The sequence below is a fragment of the Schistocerca americana genome, chromosome 7, assembly GCF_021461395.2.
Source record: "Schistocerca americana isolate TAMUIC-IGC-003095 chromosome 7, iqSchAmer2.1, whole genome shotgun sequence".
Lineage (NCBI taxonomy): Eukaryota > Metazoa > Arthropoda > Insecta > Orthoptera > Acrididae > Schistocerca > Schistocerca americana.
The window spans coordinates 35,535,106-35,561,985 of NC_060125.1; the positions used below are offsets into that span (position 1 = coordinate 35,535,106).

General features: G+C 34.9%; 1 protein-coding gene and 1 long non-coding RNA gene across 2 annotated transcripts in view; one reads left to right on the plus strand and one right to left on the minus strand.

The window, feature by feature from the left end:
• The first annotated feature begins 294 nt into the window (after positions 1-294).
• LOC124622604 lies at positions 295-8,513 on the plus strand. The gene is made up of 3 exons (XR_006980659.1): positions 295-579; positions 6,983-7,073; positions 7,653-8,513. It is a non-coding gene; the product is annotated as an uncharacterized LOC124622604 (long non-coding RNA).
• An 840-nt stretch (positions 8,514-9,353) lies between these two features.
• The window catches only part of LOC124622251 (protein unc-13 homolog C), a gene marked incomplete at its 5' end in the record, with an annotated part of 692,708 nt that continues 675,181 nt past the window's right edge, over positions 9,354-26,880 (minus strand). Inside the window, 2 exons of the mRNA XM_047147909.1 lie at positions 9,354-10,678; positions 10,765-10,927. Of these exons, the coding sequence (XP_047003865.1) occupies positions 10,384-10,678; positions 10,765-10,927 (458 nt within the window). The remainder of the gene's footprint in view (positions 10,679-10,764; positions 10,928-26,880) is intronic.

Here is a 26,880-nt window from a genome sequence, read left to right on the forward strand (position 1 = left end):
TGTCCTTACTGAAAGCAAATTTTAGAACGGGGAATATAGCAGCTGCGCTTGACAGGTTTTCGCTCTAAAACTGGACTAATTTCGTACGAGAGGAAGGTACGGATGTCCCGCTACCTGTCGCGTGACTGGTGCTGCCTTCTGTTGTCCATTTATAGGATTAGTTAGAAAGAAGTAGTAGCGAACTTCAGAGCTGTTTAGAGACGAAGATCCCATTCACCGGCAAAAAAGTAGAAAAGAAGCGAACTGGTATTGCCCTGCATGCCAGAACACTTCGTCTTTTCTATACTACAGAAAAGTTGAAGTGCTCTGGCATGAAGAGTCTTGTGACATTACTCAGCAACATATTATTCACTTTTTTTGAAGGTCAATTATACTTTTTGCCATCGATTGCATAGTTTTTTATCTGTGAAAGAACAACATAAAATATGAAAACTAACTTGAAGCTCGGTCTTTTTTTAACGTGTGTTACACATTAAGTCATATCAAATACAAATGTGCGGTAAAATTTTAAATAGTGGCATAAATGACTTATCTTCTGGGCCCGAAATTTTTCAAATGGCTGATCCTCAAGTGTTACCGGTACGTTTTGAATGAGAGTTATAACGCCCTGTGGTTTAAGAAATTCACTGCACATTCTCACACGTAACATACATCATCTTGCGTGGAAATTTACTTTGAAAGTAACGCTTCTCAAGTCACTATTCGTAATATTTTCCACTGATCTGTTAGAAATGTAAACTATTGCGACGCAAGCACATTGAATGCACGTTAGTTGTTACGGACGTACTGCATAATCTTCGACCTAAAGCCTTTGACACTTTTCGGTGTCGGCAAACTGGTCTGTCCATTGTGTAAATTACCCATTTTCTACGCCACTAAACTTTTATTTTGGTGTTATTCTCTGATTTATGTTTCATTGCTCCTGTATTATTCAGCAGTAGTGGGCTAAAGTTCTTTGTCAGCGTATCAGATCTTACACATCAAACCTACAAAAATTTAACTGAAATCTAAAAGAATGAAAAATCCCGGAATTCTAAAAAATTCCCGGGTTCTTCCCGGATGAAAAAATTCCCGGGTTTTTCCCGGATCTCCCAGGCCGTATACACCCTGCAATTGTAAAACTGTATGACAAGTGGCAGTGTACGGTAAACAGGTGTCTTTTGTTAACTGACAAAGGAAACTATTTCCTTTAACACCAATTTAATTATGGGAAATTAAGCTACCAATGTAAGATAAACTACTTAATATTATTTGGAGTAGTGCCTTTCCTGACACTAATTTATTTAGTGTAGGCACGAATAATAGTAATCATTGGAGTAATTTTAGTTTTTGTTAATCCAGTTATGGATTAAGTTTCTATGAATTCTTTTGTTGATGTGTACTTTGGCTCATTTCACATCCTTAAAGGTTCCCTTTCTTAATAGCATCTAGGCTACAGACAGACTGTGATGAATGAATGCTACACAAGTTATGGACTTTTCTTCACATCACGCCTAATGCCCCTGTTTTAAAATTGTCATTTAGATCATACACCTTTGTTACTTCTTTATAGTCACACAATACCATTTTTCTTCATCTGGTATGTTATGTAACTTTTGTTCTGGCTCCACACCTCAACAGCGCACTGTTAGTTTCACTGAGCAAATATAGAAGAAGTTCTGAATCGACAACAGCATCCAGTTTCTTCATTTATGCTAAGTACCACAGTTTTCCTACAATATCCAACTGTCTTTGTATTCTTCATTTACCAAATTACTGTGGAAAGGGATAGGAAGAAAATAAAAATCCACAAGTAAAGGGCGGTGAGATGTGTCACTGCATCATTTATATGAATAATAAAACTTAGAACAGTGTGAAAACTGACAAGAGCAAAGTAGAAAACTTAAGAAACTATGTTTCTTAGTATACACAGGAAATAACAATCAGTAACTTTTGGGCAGAAGACACTGTCTGTTCTAAGTTTCATTTTAGTTTTACACAGTGCAGAAAATATTTATTTATTGACAGATAACTGTAAGTTATAATAATTGTAAAAATTATATTTCATTTTTCTGTTAATACATTTGAACATGCTTTTATTCACACACAAACGATTTTTATTAGTGACGATGCATGGGCATAATTGCACCATATAGGTACAGTTAAATTATCAGTCAGATGATATTTGTTTCATGGAATCACAATATAGATCATGACAAAAACAGACACAAGAGTATTTTTCATAAGCTGGCGTGTCTGTTATGAGAACCCTATATGCACATGACATCAAGCATCAAGTTCATTGCTTCATTAAGAACATCAAATTAAAAACACTGCTAACATGATTAGAGTGAATTTTTATTTCAGTTGTAGATGTATTTGGTTTGTAGTTGAAATCAACTGTATTTCAGACTTTTCAAAATACAGAATTTTATTGTTTGGTTCGCTGAATAAATGTTTCGTTTCACTCAGGGAAAAAAAATAATAATAATAATAATAATAACAAAAGAACTTATTGCTCAGAACCAAGATGTTTTCGTATCATCAGAACTTAATGTTTTGTTATGTGGTTGCATTCCTTCTTACTATATTGCTTGAAAATAATTTACATATTTCTAATCTCCTGCGAACAAAACACCAGTACATTAGCACTTTCAAAAAACACAAACACAATAACTTCAATCACACAAAAAGTAGATTGAATAAATATGCTGACCAATTTAGTGTGTCATATTAAATTATTAAAGGTATAAATTATATAAATACAGATTCAGCCCAAGAAGACATTATAAGTGGAGGTGAGAGTTAGAAGTAACAGTTAATTTACTGTAAATCATAACACAGAAGTCAACAGTATGAGAAATCTCAAATTATGCTTCATTACTTGAAAGGATGTATATGGACAAAGAACACAAATAAAATACTACCCATGTAATAAGAATATAAAGAAATATACAACCACTCATAAACTACATTTTATAGTGTACAAGATGACAAACAACTGCAGCTTTAAGTGATTATAAGATAAATGCTACATTTTAGTTAAGGCAGGCAGTCAACTGCTTTTGTAATTATTCTCTCATTAATGAGATTTAAAGCCATGATAATATTATTAAAGGGTGATATATGTTGCTGCAGGTATGATACACACATTAGTTTCCAGGCTAGGCCTCATTACAGGCTGTGAAAGTTGTACTTAAGAATAAAATTAAGGGTCTTCAAAATACAGGAAGAAGAGGACTGAACAAAATACAATTAATATGGGGTTTTATATGTTACATTTTTCTGCCTCCAAAACTTCCCATGCAGAATGAATACCTAATGGAAAGTGGATTTTTGTTACCTTTCTTTGTCACGTTACCTAAAGGTTAAAGAATGTGCAGCATTTGCACTCAGTACTATTACCAGGTATTCTAATCTTGTAATCTGTTATCTTACAAGACCCAGACAACATTTGCAAAGTAATTGGTAGTACAGTTGTGTTTAATCAGAAATGACACTCACACTAAATAAAAAAAAAACTACAATAAATGATATATAGACCCTTACAGAACTTGAGAGGTGCATGTTATATTTAATTATCCTTCTGACTTTGTACCAGATACTTCTTTCACAGCTTCAGCTTTTGACATTTTCATAGACTTGACTAATTAGCCCCATCTCCTTTGAAAAGCCAGTTTATGATTTGCTCTTCTTCGTAGTTCCTTATTACTGTTGTAATCTGATTCTCAGTACCTAATGTACCACAGTTTTGAGTTATGCATTTGCTAACTGCAACTTAATTACAAACATTTTTGTGTAAATACTCCAAAATCTACTAATTTATTTTAGTTACCTCTTTCTGCCTCCATGTGTATTGTGAATTTATTTCTCAGGATTATACTGTAACTTCATATTAAAAACCTACTATTAATGACTTCTCAAATAAGTTTAAAATGGTGATACTTTAAAAAATAAAAATAATGAAAACAAAATGAAGGTTATTGATTAAGAGGACTTGGCTCTCTGAAGGTCTGACTGGATTTTTAAATATGAAGGAAGTAACATAGAAAATAAATGGCTCAATCAGAAATGTAAATGATATAATATAACAGAGAATGGGGACAACATAAAGGTGTACCTGTAAAGGAAGTAAGTGCATACCGAAAGAGCACTTTTCCTTTCCCTTTATGTCCCTCACTTCTTCTTTTCTGTGTCATTCTATTGTTCATGGACAAGGCTGCAGTCCTTACAAATAACTTATAATGTTAAAAATGATATTGATAAATTAATACAAGTTTTACAATCAACATTCAGCCACAGTAGTATTGCACTTTGCCCATGAGATGTGTTTTTTGCAATTTTAATTTTGACTGTGATACTGCAACCTTTTGATTCCAAAGTAATGTGCTTAATCTTACACATTCCTTAACCTTCAAGGTAGGAAATGTTATTGCTATTAAAGTAAAAGTGCAGGCCTTCAGTACCTAACCTGCATAACCTTCATGTTAAAATAATGTTATTCAGTGTTGTACATGTATGTTAACATTTAAATACTCCAACACACATTAACACAAGATTCTTTTGTTAATCTTTACAATTGATTGACTTACTGAAGACAGACTTGGCCCAAGAGGCAACTTAAATTTATCAGACCATTTATAAGTACAAATATCCAATTAATGAGTGAAAGCCACTTCATTCAGAGTACATATCTCTTTTGTTTCATCTTCCTAATTTGCAGATAATGTCATTTTAGTTATTTTTATATTGCATATTGTACTGTCATTTGAAAAACATTCTAACAAAAATGTTACAAAAAAGAAAATGCTTGCTATAGAGTAAAAAAATAATAACAATTTGCAATTCTTTGGCAGGGTGTCAAAACTTGAAATTATCATCTTGTATAACTGCATTTAATATGTTCTCACTAACAATTACAGACCTAAAACAGCACCCAATCCAGATATGTTACAGCCCAAAATGAAGGCATGCTGATATAACATCCTGCATTCCATTATATAAACATGAAAAATTTTGTATATGACATAATTTTGCAACAACATAATAATTTCTCTAGTTTAAAGTTGGCTGTCAGTTCCTGCAGTTACCTCTGTGGGGGCAGGGGGACAAGGCAGAACATATGGAACTGATGAAGCTGATTTTACTTCATAAATTTACATAAGCATGCATTTTTATCTAACTCAGTACCACATACTACAGATGCAATGGTGTCCCCTCTTATGACAGAAAAAAGTGTACACCATTAGAATAAAAGCAGTTACACACATATCTCTTTAGCCTTAGGAATGGAGAATTAAGAATTGAGCAAGCACATTTCTGTAACCAATTTAGCTGGACTATTGGCCTTGTTATTCACATCATAAATGCTCTTGGTTAGCATATAAACATTAAAATTACTTTCATGCTTGAATATTTACAGGATTTCCTTGATTATGAAATTTTCTGTAAAATAAAATGTAGTTCATTGCTTTTCATGTCTGTATGGCCACCAACGTGTGTACTACATAAGACAGTGAGTCACAGAAAACATTTATGAATCTATGTCCATCATGACATTTGACAGCTGTAGTGAGACTTGTTTTTAACCAGGAGAAACTTATACCTCAATCACACATAAAAATGAAACAAACTGGCGCATTGAAATAAAAGTTGAAGTCTTTTTACTCTTTGATCGCTCTTTCTTACATAGCAAAATGTAGGAGCAAAGAAATGGATGAATTTGTTGGACTAAATTTTATCTTTTTAAAAATCACTAGCATTGCTATCAGATGCTACTATGTATTCATAATGAGCTTTCTTACAAGTATGACTTCTATTTATTGGGTGTCATATTTGATGAATAGCATCATTCTTTGTTACTCAAATGTCAGTATACTTTGTTCCATGACTATAAACACTTTTTTCTGAATAAAATTTCAACATGGTGCTTATGGCCTGCAACATGCACTTAATTATGCAGTGAAAGTAAAATCCACTTTATCAGTTAGAAAATACCACAAAGACTTCTGTTCACAAAAAAAATCTCGAACATATTTTTCCAACAAAGTGTGGCTACAGGAAGTTGAAATATCAACATGTCATCACACCAATAGAGCACTTTTCAATTATAATGGAAGAACAGGAGAATTATATTTATCATAGTTTATACAATATAGTAATAATTACATGCTCATTCAAAAATGTTTCTTACGTAGCTGGAATTTTTAGTTACTTGCTACACTAAAATTAATTTAGTGTTTACACATTCATATAGAAAAATGTACTTTTAACAACATTTTTGTTATCTGTCCTCTTGTTTATAACAAAGAACAATAGCATTGGGACATGATTTTCATATAGTTTATATTATGACTAGAGATATGACAAAAATACAAAAGAACAGCACAGGCAGATTGCAATTCAAAATAAACTTCAAACATTCTCAAATATTGTAGTTTCTGCCCTTTGATTATAATTATGCCTACTGGTAGAATTTGAAATCTATGTTAACATCTTTTGAAATGTCATGCAGACAATAGTAAATACTGTATTGTCAGTAAGTGTAACAGTTTCGTTTTTGGTTCATTTAAAATATTTAATGTACTGCAATTTATATCAAAACATTATATTATAGACACTAAAAATAAAGAAGAACTGTTTGAAAAGAGTAATACTATAAGCATTAGTTATAATTTGAAAGGAACAAGCTAAGATACTTGACAGGAACCATAATTTATAAGAATTTAATGAAAGATGATGCAGGTTAGTATAATAATTTTAGAAGAAGTGTGATTTAATTAATATTTCCTGAAAAGGTAAGTCCCATATAGTTACAGAAATATACTGACTCAGTGATTCAGAAAAAGAACTGCCAGTACCTAAAGGCCAAGTAATATATTTATGTATGGAATACAATTTAAACTTATTTAAATGAACACTGACATATTTAGGAACTGATAATATCACTACAATGGGCATGCTGTAATCCTTTTTAATCTTTATGATTTTTTTTCTGTTGCAGGTAACAAGTCTGACTTCTTAGTGAATATATTTTACTTAACACACAAATGTTTTCATTGCAATGTGTTTCGGAGTACAAAAATGTTTCCTTTGTAAGAAATCACAATAATTAATATAAATTTGATGTTTTATTTCTAGTGTACTGTAGTTCAGAGAATTTGAAAATATGAAATGAACCTGAAACTGAAAGTTCATATTTCTAACACATGCAAAATTAATTTATGAAACTGTTTCCACTCAAATGGCTGCATTTCCATTCCAGACTACGTGCTTATTCAAATAGCCACAAAATAGAATTTTCATTCATATTTGTGCTTTTCAACATAAGTTTAAATTAGAGGTTTACTTATGTTACTGTTCTATTAAATTAATTACTTTAGCTGATTTTGAATGAAGTTCTATTCTTCAAGAAATATTTCCGTTTCAATATCACCACTGTAAATTGAATTATATTGCATATCAATTATGTGTAAATTTAATTCCATTAAAATTGCAAAAATAAAGACATGAGAAAAACGTATATGGGAGAGTTCACTAAAACAATATGGGTTGTTGGGAAATTAAATTAAACAATATGGTCTGTTGAAGTACACTGCTGTGTACTACCAAAATTTTCCATAATTCTGTTTCTTTATCACTAGAATTAACCGATTTCTCCAATTTCTCTGCAGGTCATCTGAATCCATGTAAGAAAGCACAGGGTACAATTTAAAAAAAAGGAAAGAAAGAAAGAAAGAAAAAAAACTATTGAGCTTGCAAAAGTATAACAGATACCTCTGTATCACATTCAGCATTTGTAAAAACATGATTTTCTGGAACTATGTGATTAATTTATATCAGCTGATACAATCTGATAGCAATACAAAGATTTTGTACTTAAAATGTGTCATTCAAATATCTCTGCACACATTATTTGCTGTCTGAATAAAAGATAAGTATACTTTGCTTTTTGGCCCCATTTTGTACTTGTAAGCAAGTATTTAAAACAAACTTTACTCATAGCATGATTACAAAAAGTAGTCTAGAATTCTATGTAGTGTATGCCTCAGGAGAAAAACTGAAATGTATTTGTGGTACCAAAGAGGAAACAAGATTAACAGGTTAGCAGCAGGACTCAAAGGATCAATGACGACTTCAAGTGACCAGGCAATTATATTTAAATAAAGATAACCTACTGGTATGAATGGCAAATAATATGTGTAAAATTTGTTAAAGATGTCGGACTACCTGCATCCTTCAAGTGTTCCCATCAGAGGCATCTAGCATCTTCCTATCAAATCTATTTCTTTTAATAATCATAAGTACTAAATTATCTGACTGAATATTTTTGTGAACTAGAAACTAAAACTAAGCACACGACAATTAATCTTGTAAATGGGAAGGTCTCAGTGCATTACATATGTTTCTCTTTCGAAAGCTTTAATGGTTTGCTGTACTTGTTGCAAACATATTTCATCATGTTTCACAATTATAAGCTGTTGCCCTGTAGGCAAAACTGCTTCCCTTTACAAAGGTAATTCATGAACCCACTTTTTAACTGTAAATGGAACACAGATGTAATGCAGACAAAACCACAGGAAATCTGTGTATAATCCATAATACTAGCAAAATATGCACATACTCTATGAAATTATTTAATAATATTTCTCTTATGAAATAAACTGAACTTACAAAAAAGTATTTTGTGCACATGAACTGAGATAGTCATGTAGACAGAAAAATTCATTACTTTCTTCAGAGTCTGAAAATGTGACATATAAAAATAGTTATCTTCAAGATTCAATGTGCTTACAAACTGCTACAACACCTTCAGTAATCTATATGGCAGTAACAAAGCATGACAAAGGTAGGAAACAATGCAATAAACATTATTATGGGATGTTTTCAACTGATGTTTCACTACCACCCAGACAAATTTTTTGTATATAGTTATAACAAACAATGCAGCAGAATTTTGTTTTAGTTTCTTGTTCACATACACTGTGTAGGCACAAGTATTTAAGTCAAGGAGATTATGCAAATGATGATACAACAAATGAAATTATTTTAACTCAAAGATCAAAGTCTGATTACATAAACATGTCATTCTCATCAGCCATTTTATTGCAGAGAACTTCTTACAACAAAAATTTCTCTTCAAAGCTGCATCACATATATCACTTCTATGTAATTGTAGAATTATAACTTCATTGTGTTATTAGTAATGATATTATGTTGCTTTTTATCAATACAACCAAACAGAAAATGAACATCTTCCTTATACTGTTCAAGGCTGAGTTTTTATTTACAAGCATTCATAGTCAGTAACATCACTGTAACAAAAATAAAGTGATCCATGACTGCTGCTTTATAATTTCTGATGAGGATAACAGAATACGTAAATCATTTGTGACTGAGTTTTTATCAGTGATCTAATTTTTATGTACATGCATACGCACATGAGCATACATTTTTCTTTAAAAAGCTATTACTGTGTTATGGAAGATAAAGAGAGAAATAGAGATCTTAAGTGGTCGATATGACCTGTCAAAGAGGCTGGAAGGCAGGTAGCCTCAAAAATATCACAGTGAAATAGTTGGATACCAGTGTTCTGAAGCAAAGAGAACATGAAATATTTTAACAATGTCTCACATGGAACTTAATGAGGGGGCACATTATTGGTGCTTTGTTGGAGCATTTAGAATAATAAAATGCAGTTTCATTCAAGACAAGATGCAAAAGTTTTTCAAAAAAGCACATCTTGTCTTTTATGTATACAGTGTAACCATTGGTCTAGTTATGAAAATGTGAGGAGAGCACATGGGTAACTGTGACAATGTGTCCTTTAAGCACATTAACATCACTTGGTCACAATTTCCATTCACTGAATAAAGTCTTTTCAAGCCATGTACATCGCCAAACATTTAACAATAGCACATATGTGTATTGCTGAAAACTTTTGACAGTTCCCATGATTACAGAAATTCAGAATATGGTCTTGTATGTTGCTTGAGCCAGCAAAACAAGCATTTTTTGGGATAAATTTTATTACGTTTTTCTTTAAAAGATAATTTGTAAATGAAATACAAAAGCTGTTTCATTTCCTTCATTTCTGTAATTATATTATGTGCGATTCCTTTTGTAAAAACTTCTGCTATTGCAGTTTCCTTCTTTCGATTAGCAATCACATGGAATGGTGTTGGTTTTTCCAAATCTTTATACTGTCTCTTTTTTATTTTTTTACTTATTTATTTATTTTTTGTGATCAATGGTAATTTGTACCAGCTCACTTAAAGCCATAGTTACCTAACAAACTTCACTGCACACACATTTCACTTCACATTTCTTCTGCATTTTTGTGGCAAATATTGCCGGACGGTGGAAGAGTCATTTCCATTCACTAACCTATCAATCACAGGACTCTCACGTTGGGTTTGGTAAAGGATTTTCCGTCCGGACATCAGACTTCAGTTTGACAAATTCTTTTGCTACTTCATCATTTGTTCGCTGAGATAATATTCTCAAAATTGTCCAACCTGTTTCATCCATCTGTATCCTTTTCCCCAGTGAGAGCCAACAAGCACATGAACCCTGCTCCACAATGTCTTTGAGCTGCATTACAGCTACACCAACTAAACGATCTTCCCGAGCAAAACAGTAGTCTTTGATGCATATGTGAAGTTCAAAGTAATCCAGCTGCTCTTCATTTCCAATAATGCTGTAAAAAAATTAATGTGTTCAACAATGAACTGAAACAAATGAACAAAATTATGAAAAATATCAATTTCAAAGTGTAATACTTACAAATGAAAAGTTTCATTGTACTTTGGAGACCAGTTGTTTGATTTAGATTTGGTTGCATGCTTTCGTTTTTTATCAGCTAAATGAGGTCCAATGAGATTAACTTCCACAAATGGCCGGAACATTCCCGTTACTGTGGGCCACTTTAAGTCATTGGCTGCCACCACTGTGAAGTAATAAATGTTCGAATTACAACTTGTAATGGAAGGAGCAAAAGTGAAGAGGAAAAGACATGAGAGTGGTGGGAAATGTGGAGGGGAGATTGGCTGAGGGCTGTTAGAGAGAGACAATTAGGAAAAGGACAGGAATGTGGTGCTGGTGAGCTCACACTGATATTTGTGTGTGCACTTGAGGACTGGGTTGGGATAGGGCAGCAGAACGGAGGAAGACAATGACTGAGAAGAGGAGGATAAGTGAAGTGAGGCTGTGAAAAAAAGAGTGCAGGTGAGTGTGGGACAGGGCCTAGTGGAGGCTGATACCAATGGGAAATGGGATCAAAGTATGAATTGTATGGACGATTTCCCTCTACTTAATTCCAGAGAAGATAGGAAGAGAGGGGGAGGGATGGAACAGATGACAAGCTGTGAAGCAACCATTGCAGTTGAGTACATTGTGCTCAGCATTGCATTCCACTACTAGGTTGTCAGCTCACCTCTCTATCAGAGTTATACTCTGATTTTAGGTATCATCATTAAATAGTCACGAAAATGTGACTGATGTTATTAAACAATTAATATTTCACATATTAACTGAAAGTAATTTATTATAAAACAAGTAGCACTAAAAGATCATGTAGACAGTTTTGAACCAAACATAATTTTTCAGTACAAAAACTGTAAGACTAATAAAAATACAGATATCTCAGTCATACAATAAAATGTCCTATATGTGTCATATCTCTTATTGCAATTAATATGGTGTGTTGAGTACATCAACATTGCTTTCCCATTGGAATTATGATCAGAAAAGTATGAGAGGTAGTCAGAAAGCTTTAATTATAACCTTGATTAACCTTTAACTGCTGACATGCAGTCTGTGAGACCGCGCGTGTTTTCCAATATGTGATTTAAATACTTTCCCGCGATCACTATCAAGCTGCTGTTTCAGTAGCTTCTTAGAAGTGCAAGATGACTCATGTAACTGTGAGTGAAACAGTTTTTCCACTAGACAGGTGAGTTAGAACTAATTAAATGTTGACAGTGGTCTGTCAGACTGCACGTCAACATTAGTGTAATTATTTACAACAAAGGGGTTACTTTGTCATTCTTCCTTATAGGTATTGTACACATAAATAAATTGATGTAGCCGGTCCGTCTGGCAGTAAAAGGTCAAAAAAGGACCAACAGCAACACATATGTTTTACGAATGAACATTTTGAAACCACTGTGCAACGTTGGTTAGAGGAAACCGAAGATTCGGACTTCAGTGTTGTGGGACAGACCCCAGACAACTCTGAGAATGAAGAAATAGTCTCTGACAATGATAAAGAAATGGTTGTTTCAGAGAAGGAAGAGGAAGACCTAGATCCCATACAAAGAATTTAAAATAGTTTTTATGGCAAGAACTGGTACAAATGGTCGAAAAATCCACCGAACAGAGCGGTTAGAACTCCTGCACACAATATTATTGTAAAATCATCCTCTTGCAAGTTGCCTAAACGTGAAAAGCATGATCCTCCTTCCATTTGGTGCAAGTTGGTAGATACTGAAATGATGAATTAAATTTTGAAATGGACGATTGAAAAACTAGCTGCTTATAAAAATAAATTCTTACGTGAAAATCGGCCTGAACTCGGTGAATTAGACTCTATAGAACCGAGAGCGTTGTCTCGTATATTATTCTATTCGGCAGTTTTCAAATCAAATCATGAAAATTCTGACTACATTTTTGCATCTGATGGTTCTGGCCATGAAATTTTCAGGTGTATTACGAGCAAAAATAGATTTCTTGTACTACTGCACTGTTTACAATTTGATGACGCAACAGACAGGAGTGAAAGATTTTTGAGTGATAAGGTTGCAGCTGTATTGTTCATATTTGAAAAATTTGTTTCTGATTCCCAAAGCTTGTACAATTTAGGAGAAAGTGTCACTGTGGATGAAATGTTGGTGCCTTTTCGAGGCTGTTCTTATTTTGTTCAGTACATGCCACAAAAACCTGCCAAATACACCATCAAAACTATGCATATGTGTGACAGCAAAATGAGCTACTTCTACATTGGATATGTCTGAAGATGAATAATTTTTGGTACCAACTCAATCTGTTATCCACTTACATAATAGAGGGAAACATTCCACGTGGGGTATGTTATCCACTTATCCACTTATGTAAGCCAATTTATAGCTCACATCGCAATGTTACTGCTGAAAATTGGTTTTCATCTATTGAGTTGGTCAATTATTTGATAAATAAGGACCTTACATATGCTGAAAAAAAAAGAATTACCTAATGAATCTCTTCCAAACAAAAACCGTGAAGAAGAGTCTGCGTTATTTGGTTTCACGGGTACAAAAACGTTATGTTCATATGTGCCTAAAAAAAATAAATAAGTGGTGTTAGTTTCATCAATGCACCATTCTAATGAAATAGATAGGCATACAAACAAACCTGAAATTATTGCCTATTACAGTTCCACAGAGGGAGGTGTGGATGAGCTTGACAAGAAATGCGAAATTTACTCGACGAGCCGAAGGACAAGACAATGGTCAATGGCAATTTTTTTACAGAATTTTCGATCTGAGTGGGGTAAATGCGTATGTGATCTACAACACACAATTTACCACCAAGCCAATAGATAGAGGAGTTTTTCTGAAAATATTAGCACAAGCTTTAGCATTGCCTCAAATGAAATGACGCGCTGTGAACAGCAAGTGGTTATGGGAATTAAGAGCGATCAACATCAGAGTTCTTGGACCCAATGCACCGGAAGAACAAGCACCAGACCCTGAAGAAGGAGGTATAAATAGGCGAACCTGCTACACCTGCCCTTCAAAACTAAAGAGAAAAACGGGTTATTCGTGTAACTCATACAAAAAGGCTATTTGTCTACAATGTGCAACATTTGCATGTAAAAATTGCAGCTAATGTTGTGCTATAGCAACTTTTTTTTTATTATTATTATAAGACTGAAATAAGTCATTAGCATGTTAAGTTACTCAGAGTGCCTTATAGTTTATTGTTTTAAACAGTGTTTGGTAAAATAAAAAAATTTGTAGTTTTTTTAATTCTTATTTCTTATTCTCCGCTCATGTTTGTAACACACAATCATGGAATATATCAAAAAACCTTTATAAACAGTATGTTTCACAAGTAAATTTACATGCCTTTCAATTCTTATACATGTATTTCAAGTATTTATATATACAAAAATAAAAAAACACATCGAGATGTTGCCTGTATGACGCCAACAATGCAGTGGTCTGAGAGACCGCACGTCAGCGGTAGTGTGACAAGATTGGCATGTCGTCAGATAAAGGTTAAATAAAGTTACATGCTTGCAGCCATGGCAAACACTGAAATCACCATACCATAGCACCATAGTATGCTGCTAGGGGAATTAGAACAAAATGACACTGTACACTGATAAAGTAGAGTACCATGAGGCAACTAGTTTTTTGCATTTCAAGGGGAACAACACTGTAACAATCAACACTGAGTTGGCAGAAGTGTACAGCCACAATGCCCCAGCATATGATGCTGTGATTAGGCGATGGAGGCACTGCCAGTATGGTCAAATATGTCTGAATGATGGCGAACATAGTGGTAAACCATCTCTCTGTGAAGAACTAGGGATTGCAAGAGAATTGGTGCTTGAAGATCAGTACACCATAATCAAGGTGACAGTGGAAAAGTGAAAATCTTTTATCAGTTTTCAACATCTTTCCCTACATTTTGAATTTGAGAAAGGGCACTGCATGTTGGTCTCCACATCTGCTCACACGCATTCCAAAAGCGTCCTGAACCTAGGTGGCAGCTAAAGTGTTGCAGCTGCCCCAGGTCAATTCAGATAATTTCTTCACACAGCCATGGATGTGTGGTGGGTACAAATCATCACACAGGCATCAACTGACATCAGCTGATGAAGTTATGGGAGGCTATCAAAATGAAGCTTTCTTTCCATGTCAAGGCCTCAGTTTATTTCCTCACATATGCTACTTCTATCAAATTTTGCTCCCCCCTTCCCCCCCTCCAAATTCCTATATTTTTCTGGCATGGCATCAAGAGTGATTTCTTCCTCTTTTGTCAGATGAAGCCATTTCCCAAATGATGATGAAGTGATTTTCAAGGTGGAATGATTTCCTAACAGCCAAAATGCAGACAACCAATTCATCCATCATTTAGAGAAAAAAAAAATTGTCTCATTTAAGGATGAATATGTGGGTAAGTCCTAACGCTATTACCAAGGTTCGTGGATGCAGCTTGATTTTTTTGAGATCATAATCAAAATTTTGTGACCATCCCTTATATGTGGACATTTCTTCAATAGATATGAAGTAAGGCGTAGTAACTGTGCATTATATAGTGAAAAATCCTTGGAACATATCCAGTGTAAAAGCTGTTGGTGTTAGATTTGAAAAATTGAAAAATGAATGTGCTCTTTTAATAAATTATTTGCATGACTATCAACTGTCCTGTGCTTCCTCTACACAGCACATGGTGTTTTCAGAAGTCTGATTTTTAACTGATGGCAGCTGTGATCAAATGATACATGAGTGATGGAAACATGCAGAGATATGATTTTTAAGGTTAAAATAATTAAGATGTTGCAATGTGATGAAGGCAGGTTATAAAATAGGTAAACACATAGTTGTGGAAGCTATAATGTTTCAGGCTGGAAGACAACCAGCATATAGTATACAAAATATAACCAATATAGTGGATCCATTTGACAATGCAGAAGCTAATTCTCTTACTTTGCAACAGAAGTATGAAAATTGACTTTGAGGAGTAAATACAAGAGGAACAATGAATTGTCCACCAACTGTACAAAAACTAATACAATGGAAGGAGTGAACATTTTTGGGAACAGTCATACACAAAAAATTCAAAACATATTTTAGACTCTGCTAAATGGAATTTGTCTGGCTCTGCTACTGTTAAGGAACTGATCTGAAACTTAATAATAACTGAAAGATTTTTTCCTTGTAATAAAACTATGTAATATATCCTGCAATGAAACCATGGTTTTATTAAAAATCTGCTTGTCATATTCAGGTTTCTGTAGTTTGAAAGTATAACACCCATGAACTTGCCACTGCACTGAGATAAGATTTGTTGACCTGGTTATGTCTATATGGGCAACGCTTTTACTTAATGAGCTATAGAGGCATGATTTGTCCTAGTGAAGTACATGCAGAAGTGAAGCAGTGCAAGTGAGTCCTGCCTTGGTAGCCCAGTCAAAAGAGCACTGCCTCCTGCTCTGATACATGGTTTTAATCTGACAGGAAGTTTTAAAAGAGTGAATAGTCTGGCACAGAATGGAAGATTAATTCTGGAGGTGAGTCCTCCTCCCAATTCCTGCCACTAACAAAAATTGGTGAAGTGTTAACTACAACAGAATTTGATCTAAAAATAATAAGTCACGGCAAATGCTAAATGACCAAGTGCAAGCTCATTTCACTCTTAATGTATGTAACTGAGTAGATTTTCATAGGGCTTACATCATAATAACAACATTATGCATTTAAATATTGGAGACCTAGTTGAAAAAATTATCAGCAAACACTGTGATAAGAAAATGCTTTCAGAGAAAATGTTTAAAGGTGTGTTGACTTAAAAACAGAAACAGTTAATTTTGCCTTCATGCTTATGAATAAGGAATCAAAGGATGTGAAAGCACATGCCCCCCCGCAGTAACAGTGAGGAAGAAATCGTGAATGAAACACGGAATCTGATTAGATTGGCGAAAACTGTATATCCAACATCCAGGCTGGTAATTAGTGGAATTATTCATTGAAGATTGGTAAGTGATACTTACATCAACAGGATAAATACCGGCATTAGGAAACAATGCAACAGACTCGGTGCAGTATTCATTGACCCAAACAAATTCTTAAACTGCAAGTGTCTGGGGAAAGACGGCCTGCACTTGAATAGATTAGGCTCTGTGAACCTTAGTAAAATGTTCATAGACGTGTGTAAGGTCCTAAGAAGCAAGGGAAACTAATTCATTGTGATAGGGGTGACACAGAAAAAATTCAAACTGAAAATAAAAAGTTTACGTACCAAACAAAGGATGCACGTGAAATAACTAAAAGCAAAAATGATCTATTGATGCACTGGAATATAAATGGCTTAGGGGCAGAACTACCAAATCGCAAATTCTCAAAAATCGACGAACTAAAAATTCTGCTTTCAGAATCCATAAATATTAAAATAATATGCCTAAATGAACACTGGTTAACAGAAGATAGTATATAAGTACTAAATAGTATTAATAATTTTAAGGTAGCTGCTAGCTTTTGTAGAATAAGCAAATCTCGTGGAGGCTCCTGCATTTTTGTCAATTCTTCCGTAAGTTATACAGTAAGAGATAGTTTTAATTATTTAAATGAAGAGAGCGAGTTTGAAAGTTGCTCTGTAGAACTGAGTGATCTGAATACACTGGTTATAGCAATCTACAGAATTCCTGGATGTGCTGTAACAAAAGTGTTTATAGCCAAATTCGAATGCCTCCTGGAAAAACTCCAGAAAGAAAGTAAGAAAAAAGTTGTTATAGCAGCAGACTTCAACTTAAATGTCTTAGTTGAAAGCAATGATTCCACAAACTTTCGTGACTTAATTCAGAAATGTGGTTTCAAGTTAAATTTTTCTGAAGGCACTAGGGAAAACAGCATATCAGTGACCTGCATTGATAATATTATTACTAACTACAAATTTGACAGTGTAAATAAGCACAAATACTGCTTAGACTTGGGTATTTCAGATCACTCAGCTCTGTTTATTGAGCTCCCAAAAGCAGATAACCTAAAGCCTCCAGAAGTGTGTATAAAAAGGGATCTCAGTAAAAGTAAAATGGATTTATTCCGCAGTGAATTAAGTATAATAAGCTGGCCTGTAGACTACAATAGTTCAAGCTCGATAAACTATGGCAAATTCTTAAATTGTTTCTTAGAGGTATTTAATGAATCATTTCCTCGTAGATATAAGCAAAAGAAAGTAAATGGTAAACTTAAATGGATTACAACAGGGATAAAAATCTCTAGTGCCAGAAAGAGAGAGCTCCACAATGAGTTAAAATCAAACAGAAATCCAGGTTTTGTTATTTGTGTCAAACAGTATAAAGCTGTATTTAGGAAAGTTGTAGTGGCAGCTAAAAAAATGGCAAATAATAAATTCATACAAGAACACAGAAATAAGACAAAAGCAGTGTGGTCAGTTGTTCAGTCTGAACTAGGAGCCAAAGTAAAAATTCATGAGATTTTGAAAATTAGACATGAAAATGAAATTATAGTAAACCCTGTTCAGATGTCAAGTTGTCTCAATGAATTCTTCCTAAATGTAGTAAGATTGGATGTGGATATGACATTCTATCAGGGCATCACAAATTTGGAAAATAGCCAGAACACATCTTTTAAACAATTTGAAAAAATCACCCAAAGGGATGTGGAAAAGGAAATATTGTCTCTAAAAAACAAAACCTCACATGGGTGGGATGAAATAACAACATCTGTAATCAAGTATGTGCACGATATTATTTCCCAACCACTGTCAACTATTATAAATCAATCTTTAGAACAGGGATGCTTTCCAGAGGTATTGACATATGGAGAGATCAAACCTCTGTTCAAGAAAGGATCAACAGAAGATATGGGGAATTACCACCCTATCTCTCTCTTGCTGGTCTTCTCTAAAGTGTTTGAAAAGATTGCAGCAAAACAAATTAATAACTTTCTTACTGTAAATGATATAATTTTTAAAAACCAGTTCGGATTCCTACAGGGTAAAAGCACTGTGAATGCTGTAAATGAGTTTATCCAAAAAATATGCTCCATGTTAGATAAAGGTAGAAAGGTCACAGGAATGTTCACCGAGCGAGGTGGCGCAGTGGTTAGACACTGGACTCGCATTCGGGAGGACGACGGTTCAATCCCGCGTCCGGCCATCCTGATTTAGGTTTTCCGTGATTTCCCTAAATCGCTCCAGGCAAATGCCGGGATGGTTCCTTTCAAAGGGCACGGCCGACTTCCTTCCCCGTCCTTCCCTAATCCGATGAGACCGATGACCTCGCTGTCTGGTCTCCTTCCCCGAAACAACCAACCAACCATCACAGGAATGTTCTGTGATCTGACTAAAGCTTTTAATTCAGTGAACCATGCATTACTCCTCCACAAATTACAGATGTGTGGAATCAGAGACACTGCTTTAAAATGGTTTAGCTCTTACCTGTCAGGTAGGAAACAAAGAGTAATTTTAACTTCAAATGGAACCAATTATTCATCAGACTGGAAAACAGTTCCCCAAGGAGTCCCACAAGGTTCGATATTGGGTCCCTATCTGTTTCTGTTTTACGTAAATGACCTACCACTTGCTATTGATGTTCATTCAGTCTTATTTGCTGATGGTACATCAGTTCTAATTGAAAATGAGGTATCTGAAAATATTCCAGAAAAAGCCAAAAATACTGTAGAAAAGCTTGAATCTTGGTTCTATCAAAATGGACTAAAACTACATGTAACTAAAACCAAAATGATGCAATTTGAAGTTAAATCAGTAAAAAGGAGTGAAATAAAGATAACTTGCAATGATCAGGATATCACAGAAGCAAACCACATGAAGTTCTTAGGCCTAAATCTTGACAAAAATTTAAATTGGAAGGTACACATAGATTACTTAGCAAATAAACTGAACAACTTAGCATTTGCAATGTGTATTTTGTCAGGTGCCACAAACATGGATACCAGAAAGATAGTTTATCACTGCTACTTTGAGTCAGTTATTCGTTATGGCATAATCTTCTGGGGAAATTCTGCAAATGTCACTAGGCTCCTAGTATTACAAAAGAAAGTAATTAGAAACATGTGTGTTGCAAAAAAATGGGAATCCTGTTGACCACCGTTAAAAATTTAAAAATACTATATATCCCCTCACTTTATATATATGAGATGGTGGTGTTCCTATATAGAAATCAACATACACTAGAGGCTTTCTGTTTTGACCACAACTACAGCACTTGCCACAGAGATAACTTCAAACTTCCAACACATCATTTAAAACATTATGCCCAAATGCCAGAGTATATGGGGTTAAAAATTTTCAATAAAATAAAAGGCAGTAATATATTTAAAATGGAGATTGGTTCACTGAAAAGATTGCTCTTTACTCTTCTGGTGAAGAAGTGTTATTATTCTGTCGATGAATTCATTGAGGACAGCTTCACAATCTGAACACAGGGATTCTATTACATTTATTATTTTATGTACATGTGTAGCTGTAACTTAGAAATGTAAAATTAATGTAAACTTTTGTTTTTCTCTTAAAAAAGTGAAAAAGTGTCTTTTGTAAACCTTGACATGTCTCCTGTACATCAAATCAAATGATTTGAAAATTGTATGTAATGAGATGAATAAACCACATATCACACATGCACTATAGTTTACTCCTCAGTAAAATGACACAAAATTTTCACTGCCCTAAGTAATATTTCTTTGAGAGTTGCTGCTCAGAATACAAAAAGCTCAATTTGTTAAACATCAAAACATGTTGTACCTCTATATATAAAATAAGTTCTTCATTTCTTAATAAATCATTGGCTCAGAATGAAAAACTTGTATCTCAAAAATAAAACAAAAATATTTTTCTTGCATTATTAGGCTGGAAACCTTGTATTTCAACAATTAGTGAGCAAATGATAGGTAACGGGCTATGTGCTGCACTCTAGTGAGGAAAACCACAAATACTGTTTAGGCAACCATGGCGTGAGAAAACCAGGCATAATTTTTCTGAGATACAAAGTTTTCAATATAAGCCAACAAAATGCACAATACAGCTGCATAATCTAAAAACAGAAAAACTGTGCAAGAAAGTAGGACATCAATAATGATTTAAGAAACTTATTAATCTATTGTGCTTTAATGAATGTGCAAAATAAAAATAAACTCAAATTTTGATAAATATTCAAGAGCAATGGTATCTGCTGAAACAAATGTATGTAACAATGTAAGGAGCTAATTGACATATATAGTGATGATGTTGATGAGGTCCCATACTTCGAGGAGCATAGGGGACGATGTGGGAGACCCGCACTCCGCACTAGGCAAGGTCCTAATGGAGGTGGTTTGCCATTGCCTTCCTTTGACTGTAATGGGGATGAATGATGATGATGCAGATGACACAACAACACTCGGTCATCTCAAGGCAGGAAAAATCCCTGACCTCAATGGGAATTGAACCCGGGACCCCATGTGCGGGAAGCGAGAACGCTACCACAGGACATATATAGTAAAGCTCTCTAAGATAATGACCACAGAACCATTAATCATAAAACGTTATGATAACATCATGAAAAACACACAGATTATACATAAGATTATTAATAACTATTTCACTAGTTTTATCGACCAGTCAATCCATATTATAGATGCACAGGTTGAGGCCCCATGTCACCTCACTCAATGTATGAAGTCAGAATTGGTGGAGGTGAATGAGCAGGAAGTATGCAAGGTGATAATCATGCTGAAGAAAAAAATTTCATCTGGCTAGGATGCCATACCCAGTGTGACTGATAAGGTATGTTTAAAACAAATCTGAAAACTTATGCAATTAACTGCAGCAATAGAGTAAACACATGTATATTCAGCTGTTCACAAAATCAGTGGTGTGAAACCATTGTTCAAAATGGGATGTATGGAAGATGTCTCTAACTGACGACCAGTATCGCTAATTCTGACATTTATTATGATATTATAAAGTAAAATTCTATCACAGCTTAGTTGTCATTTTACACAGCACAAATTGCTTATAGATTCTCAGCATGATTTTAGAAAAGAGGTAAGCACAAACACAGCAGTTACACAGTTCTTCCATGAGGTATAATGTCTGTTGGATTAGAGGATGCAAACGGTAGGTATATTTTAGCACATGATGACAAAAGCATTTGATACAGCAAACCACATGTTACTTCTAGACAGCAATGAATTCATATCATATTGGGGATCCTTCTACACATTTTATAGCAACATACCTATTGAATTGTAAGCAATGCATTAACTTGAAATACAAATTAGATGAAAAAATTATAAATTTCAATCCACCAGTGAAACAGTAATACAAGGTGCACCTCAGGCCTCAATCCTTGGTCCCTTTCTTATCCTTAGGAACAACCCATTGTCTCCCATATTAGATGCAGATGACACCTCAATCTTATTCTGTGGTGGAGATTACAAGGAGCTAGAATCTTCTGCTGCAAGTGGGATTAACAGTACTAATGAAGTATGTCAACAATCAGGGCCTCGAGGTGAATGTTATCAAATCTCTGTTATTGGCATTTAAAACAATTATCACCAAACAAATGTAAATAATGTATGTAACACTGCAGCAACAGAAACTGGTAGCTGTAAATTTCTGGGCAGATATGTCAATGAAAATCTGTGGTGGACAAATAACATTAACTTTGTATGTGGAAAAGTCAATAGTGGCTTATACCTCCTTAGCCAGGTCATGAAGATAGTTCCTAGCAACTGACATCCAATTAAGAAGAATATTGCTATTACAGAAATGAGCAGTAAGACTTATATGTGGAACAAACCACAGAGTCATGCTGTGAAATGTTCATACAGCACAAATACTTACAATATATTTGTTATAACGATTTAAATTACTTACATTTTGTGTAAGTCGACTAACTGCAAGTACTGAAGTGATGTAGATGATCACAATGTCACAACAAAATGTAACTACTTATAGAATAGAACGAAATTAAAAATAGTAGATCAAAGCTCATACATCAATAGTTTGTTTTGGTTTAACAAACTACCAAATCATCTAAGAACATGAAAGGGAATTGACTGCATCACAAAATTAAAATCTATTCTGGTACAGAAATCTTTATTATTGTTCAACGAATTGAGACACAGCTTGTAATTATGTAAATGTAACACATTTTGTAAATATAATTAATGTCACATTAATATTTCTGATCCTCCCCCCATGAACCATGGAACTTGCCGTTGGTGGGGAGGCTTGCATGCTTCGGCGATACAGATAGGCGTACTGTAGGTACAACCACAATGGAGGGATATCTGTTGAGAGGCCAGACAAACGTGTGATTCCTGAAGAGGGGCAGCAGCATTTTCAGTAGTTGCAGGGGCAACAGTCTGGATGACTGACTGATCTGGCCTTGTAACGCTAACCAAATCAGCCTTGCTGAGCTGGTACTGTGAACGGCTAAAAGCAATAGGAAACTACAGCCATAATTTTTCCCAAGGGCATGCTGCTTTACTGTATGGTTAAATGATGAGTCCCCCATTTGGATCTCCGTGCAGGGACTACTCAAGAGGATGTCGTTATCAGGAGAAAAAACTGGCACTCTATGGATCAGAGTGTGGAATGTCAGATCCCTTAATTGGGCAGGTAGGTTAGAAAATTTAAAAAGGGAAATGGATTGGTTAAAGATAGATATAGTGGGAATTAGTGAAGTTTGGTGGCAGGAGGAACAAGACTTTTGGTCAGGTGAATACGAAATCAAATAGGGATAATGCAGGAGTAGGTTTAATAATTAATAAAAAAAAATAGGAGCTACTACAAACAGCACAGTGAACACTTTATTGTGGCCAAGATAGACATGAAGCCCATACCTACTACAGTAGTACAAGTTTATATGCCAACTAGCACTGCAGATGATGAAAAAATTGATGAAATGTGTGATGAGATAAAAGAAATTATTGAGACAGTGAAGGGAGATGAAAATTTAATAGTCATAGGTAACTGGAATTTGATAGTAGGAAAAGTATGAGAAGGAAATGTAGTAGCTGAATATGGATTGGGGATAAAAAATGAAAGAGGATGTACCTCGTAGAATTTTGCACAGAGCATAACTTAATCAGAGCTAACACTTGGTTCAAGAATCATGAAAGAAGGTTGTATACATGGAAGAAGCCTGGAGATACTAGAAGGTATCAGATAGATCATATAATGGTAAGACAGAGATTCAGGAACCAGGTTTTAAATTGTAAGACATTTCCAGGGGCAGATGTGGACTCTGACCACAATCCATTGGTTATGAACTGTAGATTAAAACTGAAGAAACTGCAAAAAGGTGTGAATTTGAGGAGATGGAACCTGGATAAATTGACTATACCAGAGGTTGTACAGAGTTTCAGGGGGAGCATAAGGTAACAATTGACAGGAATGGGGGAAATAAATACAGTAGAAGAAGAATGGGTAGCTTTGAGGGATGAAGTATTGAAGGCAGCCGAGGATCAAGTAGGTAAAAAGACGAGGGCTAGTAGAAATCCTTGGGTAACAGAAGAGATACTGAATTTAATTGGTGAAAGGAGAGAATACAAAAATGCAGTAAGTGAAGCAGGCAAAAAGGAACACAAACGTCTCAAAAATGAGATCGACAAGAAGTGCAAAATGGCTAAGCAGGGATGGCTAGAGGACAAATGTAAGGATGTAGAGGCTTATCTCACTAGTGGTAAGATGGATACTGCCTACAGGAAAATTAAAGAGAACTTGGAGAAAAGAGAACCATTTGTATGAATATCCAGAGCTCAGATGGAAACCCAGTTCTAAACAAAGAAAGGGAAGCAGAGAGTTGAAAGGAGTATGTAGAGGGTCTACACAAGCACAATATTATGGTAATGGAAGACGATGTAGATGAAGATGAAATGGGAGATATTATACTGTGTGAAGAGTTTGAGAGAGCACTGAGAGACCTAGGTTGAAACAAGACCCCGAGTGTAGAGAACATTCCATTAGAACTACTGACGGCCTTGGGAGAACCAGTCCTGACAAAACTCTACCATATGGTGAGCAAGATGTATGAGACAGGCGAAATACCCTTAGACTTCAAGAAGAATATAGTAATTCCAATCCCAAAGAGAGCAGATGTTGACAGATGTGAAAATTACCGAACTATAATTTTGATAAGTCACGGCTGCAAGATACTAACGTGAATTCTTTACAGACGAATGGAAAAGCTGATAGAAGCCAACCTTGGGGAAGATCAGCTTGGATTCTGTAGAAATATTGAAACCCATGAGGCAATACTGACCCTACGACTTATCTTAGAAGATAGATTAAGGAAAGGCAAACCTACATTTCTAGCATTTGCAGACTTAGAGAACGCTTTTGACAATGTTGACTGGAATACTCACTTTCGAATTCTGAAGGTGGCAGGGTTAAAATACAAGGAGTAAAAGGCTATTTACAATTTGTACAGAAACCAGATGGCAGTTATAAGAGTTGAGGGACATGAAAGGGAAGCAGTGGTTGGGAAGGGAGTGAGACAGGGTTGTAGCCTCTCCCTATTGTTATTTGATCTGTATATTGAGCAAGCAGTAAGGGAAACAAAAGAAAAATTTGGAGTAGATATTAAAATCCACGGAGGGAAAAAAAAAAAAAAAAACTTTGAGGTTCACCGATGACATTGTAATTTTGTCAGAGGCAGCAAAGGACTTGGAAGACCAGTTGAACAGAATGGACACTGTCTTGAAAGGAGGATATAAGATGAACATCAAGAAAAGCAAAACAAGGATAATGGAATGTAGTCGAATTAAGTTGGGTGAAGCTGAGGGAATTAGATTAGGAAATGAGACGCTTTAAGTAGTAAATGAGTTTTGCTATTTAGGGAGCTAAATAACTGATGATGGTTGAAGTAGAGAAGATATAAAATGTAGACTGAAAATGGCAAGGAAAGTATTTCTGAACAAGAGAAATTTGTTAACATCAAGTATAGATTTAAGTGTCAAGAAGTCGTTTCTGAAAGTACTTGTATGGAGTGTAGCCATGTATGGAAGTGAAACATGGACGATAAATAGTTTGGACAAGAAGAGAATAGAAGCTTTCCAAATGTGGTGCTACAGAAGAATGCTGAAGATTAGTTGGGTAGAACACATAACTAAAGAGGAGGTATTGAACAGAATTGGGGAGAAGAGGAGTTTGTGGCACAACTTGACTAGAAGAAGGGATCGGTTGTTAGGACATGTTCTGAGGCATCAAGGGATCACCAATTTAGTATTGGAGGACAGCGTGGAGGGTAAAAATCGTAGAGGGAGACCAAGAGATGAATACACTAAGCAGATTCAGAAGGATGTAGGTTGAAGTAGGTAATGGGCAATGAAGAAGTTCGCACAGGATAGGGTAGCATGGAGAGCAGCATCAAACCAGTCTCATGACTGAAGATCACAACAACAACAACAAACAATATTTCTGATGTCTGCAAAAGCCATCATCATGCTGGCTCCATGGAATGAAAATGTAAGTCAATAAAAAAGCTGTAATTACAGTGTAACAGAAAATAAAATTAGTATTCTCTCAGACTACTGGACTTTGCATCTCTTTTGTTATCCCTACCAAAATTAATTTAATTCAGCACAACACAGGAGGTTAGATGTGTTCATCACAAATGCATCATCAGTTACAAAGCAGTCTTGAAATAAGATCAATCACAACAGTTCAGTACATAAATTGTTGAAGTCCCTAAATGAATGTGCCATTTACAAAACACTTTCGAGCATTAAAATGTAGGCCATGAATGTAAAAGGAGTTATATATAGCACATAGTATTAAAACGGTAATGCAAGGATTAGATGAAATATAACTTTGATAATGCTGAAATTTTTTAATTAATTGGATTTTTTTAATGTAAGCAAATATAGGATTATGAATATAATAGAGGGAAACATTCCATGTGGGAAAAATATATCTAAAAACACAGATGATGTGACTTACCGAACGAAAGTGCTGGCAGGTGGATAAACACACAATCAAAAATGTCTGCTTGTGTCTGTGTATGTGTGGATGGATATGTGTGTGTGTGCGAGTGTATACCTGTCCTTTTTTCCCCCTAAGGTAAGTCTTTCCACTCCCGGGATTGGAATGACTCCTTACCCTCTCCCTTAAAACCCACATCCTTTTGTCTTTCCCTCTCCTTCCCTCTTTCCTGATGAGGCAACA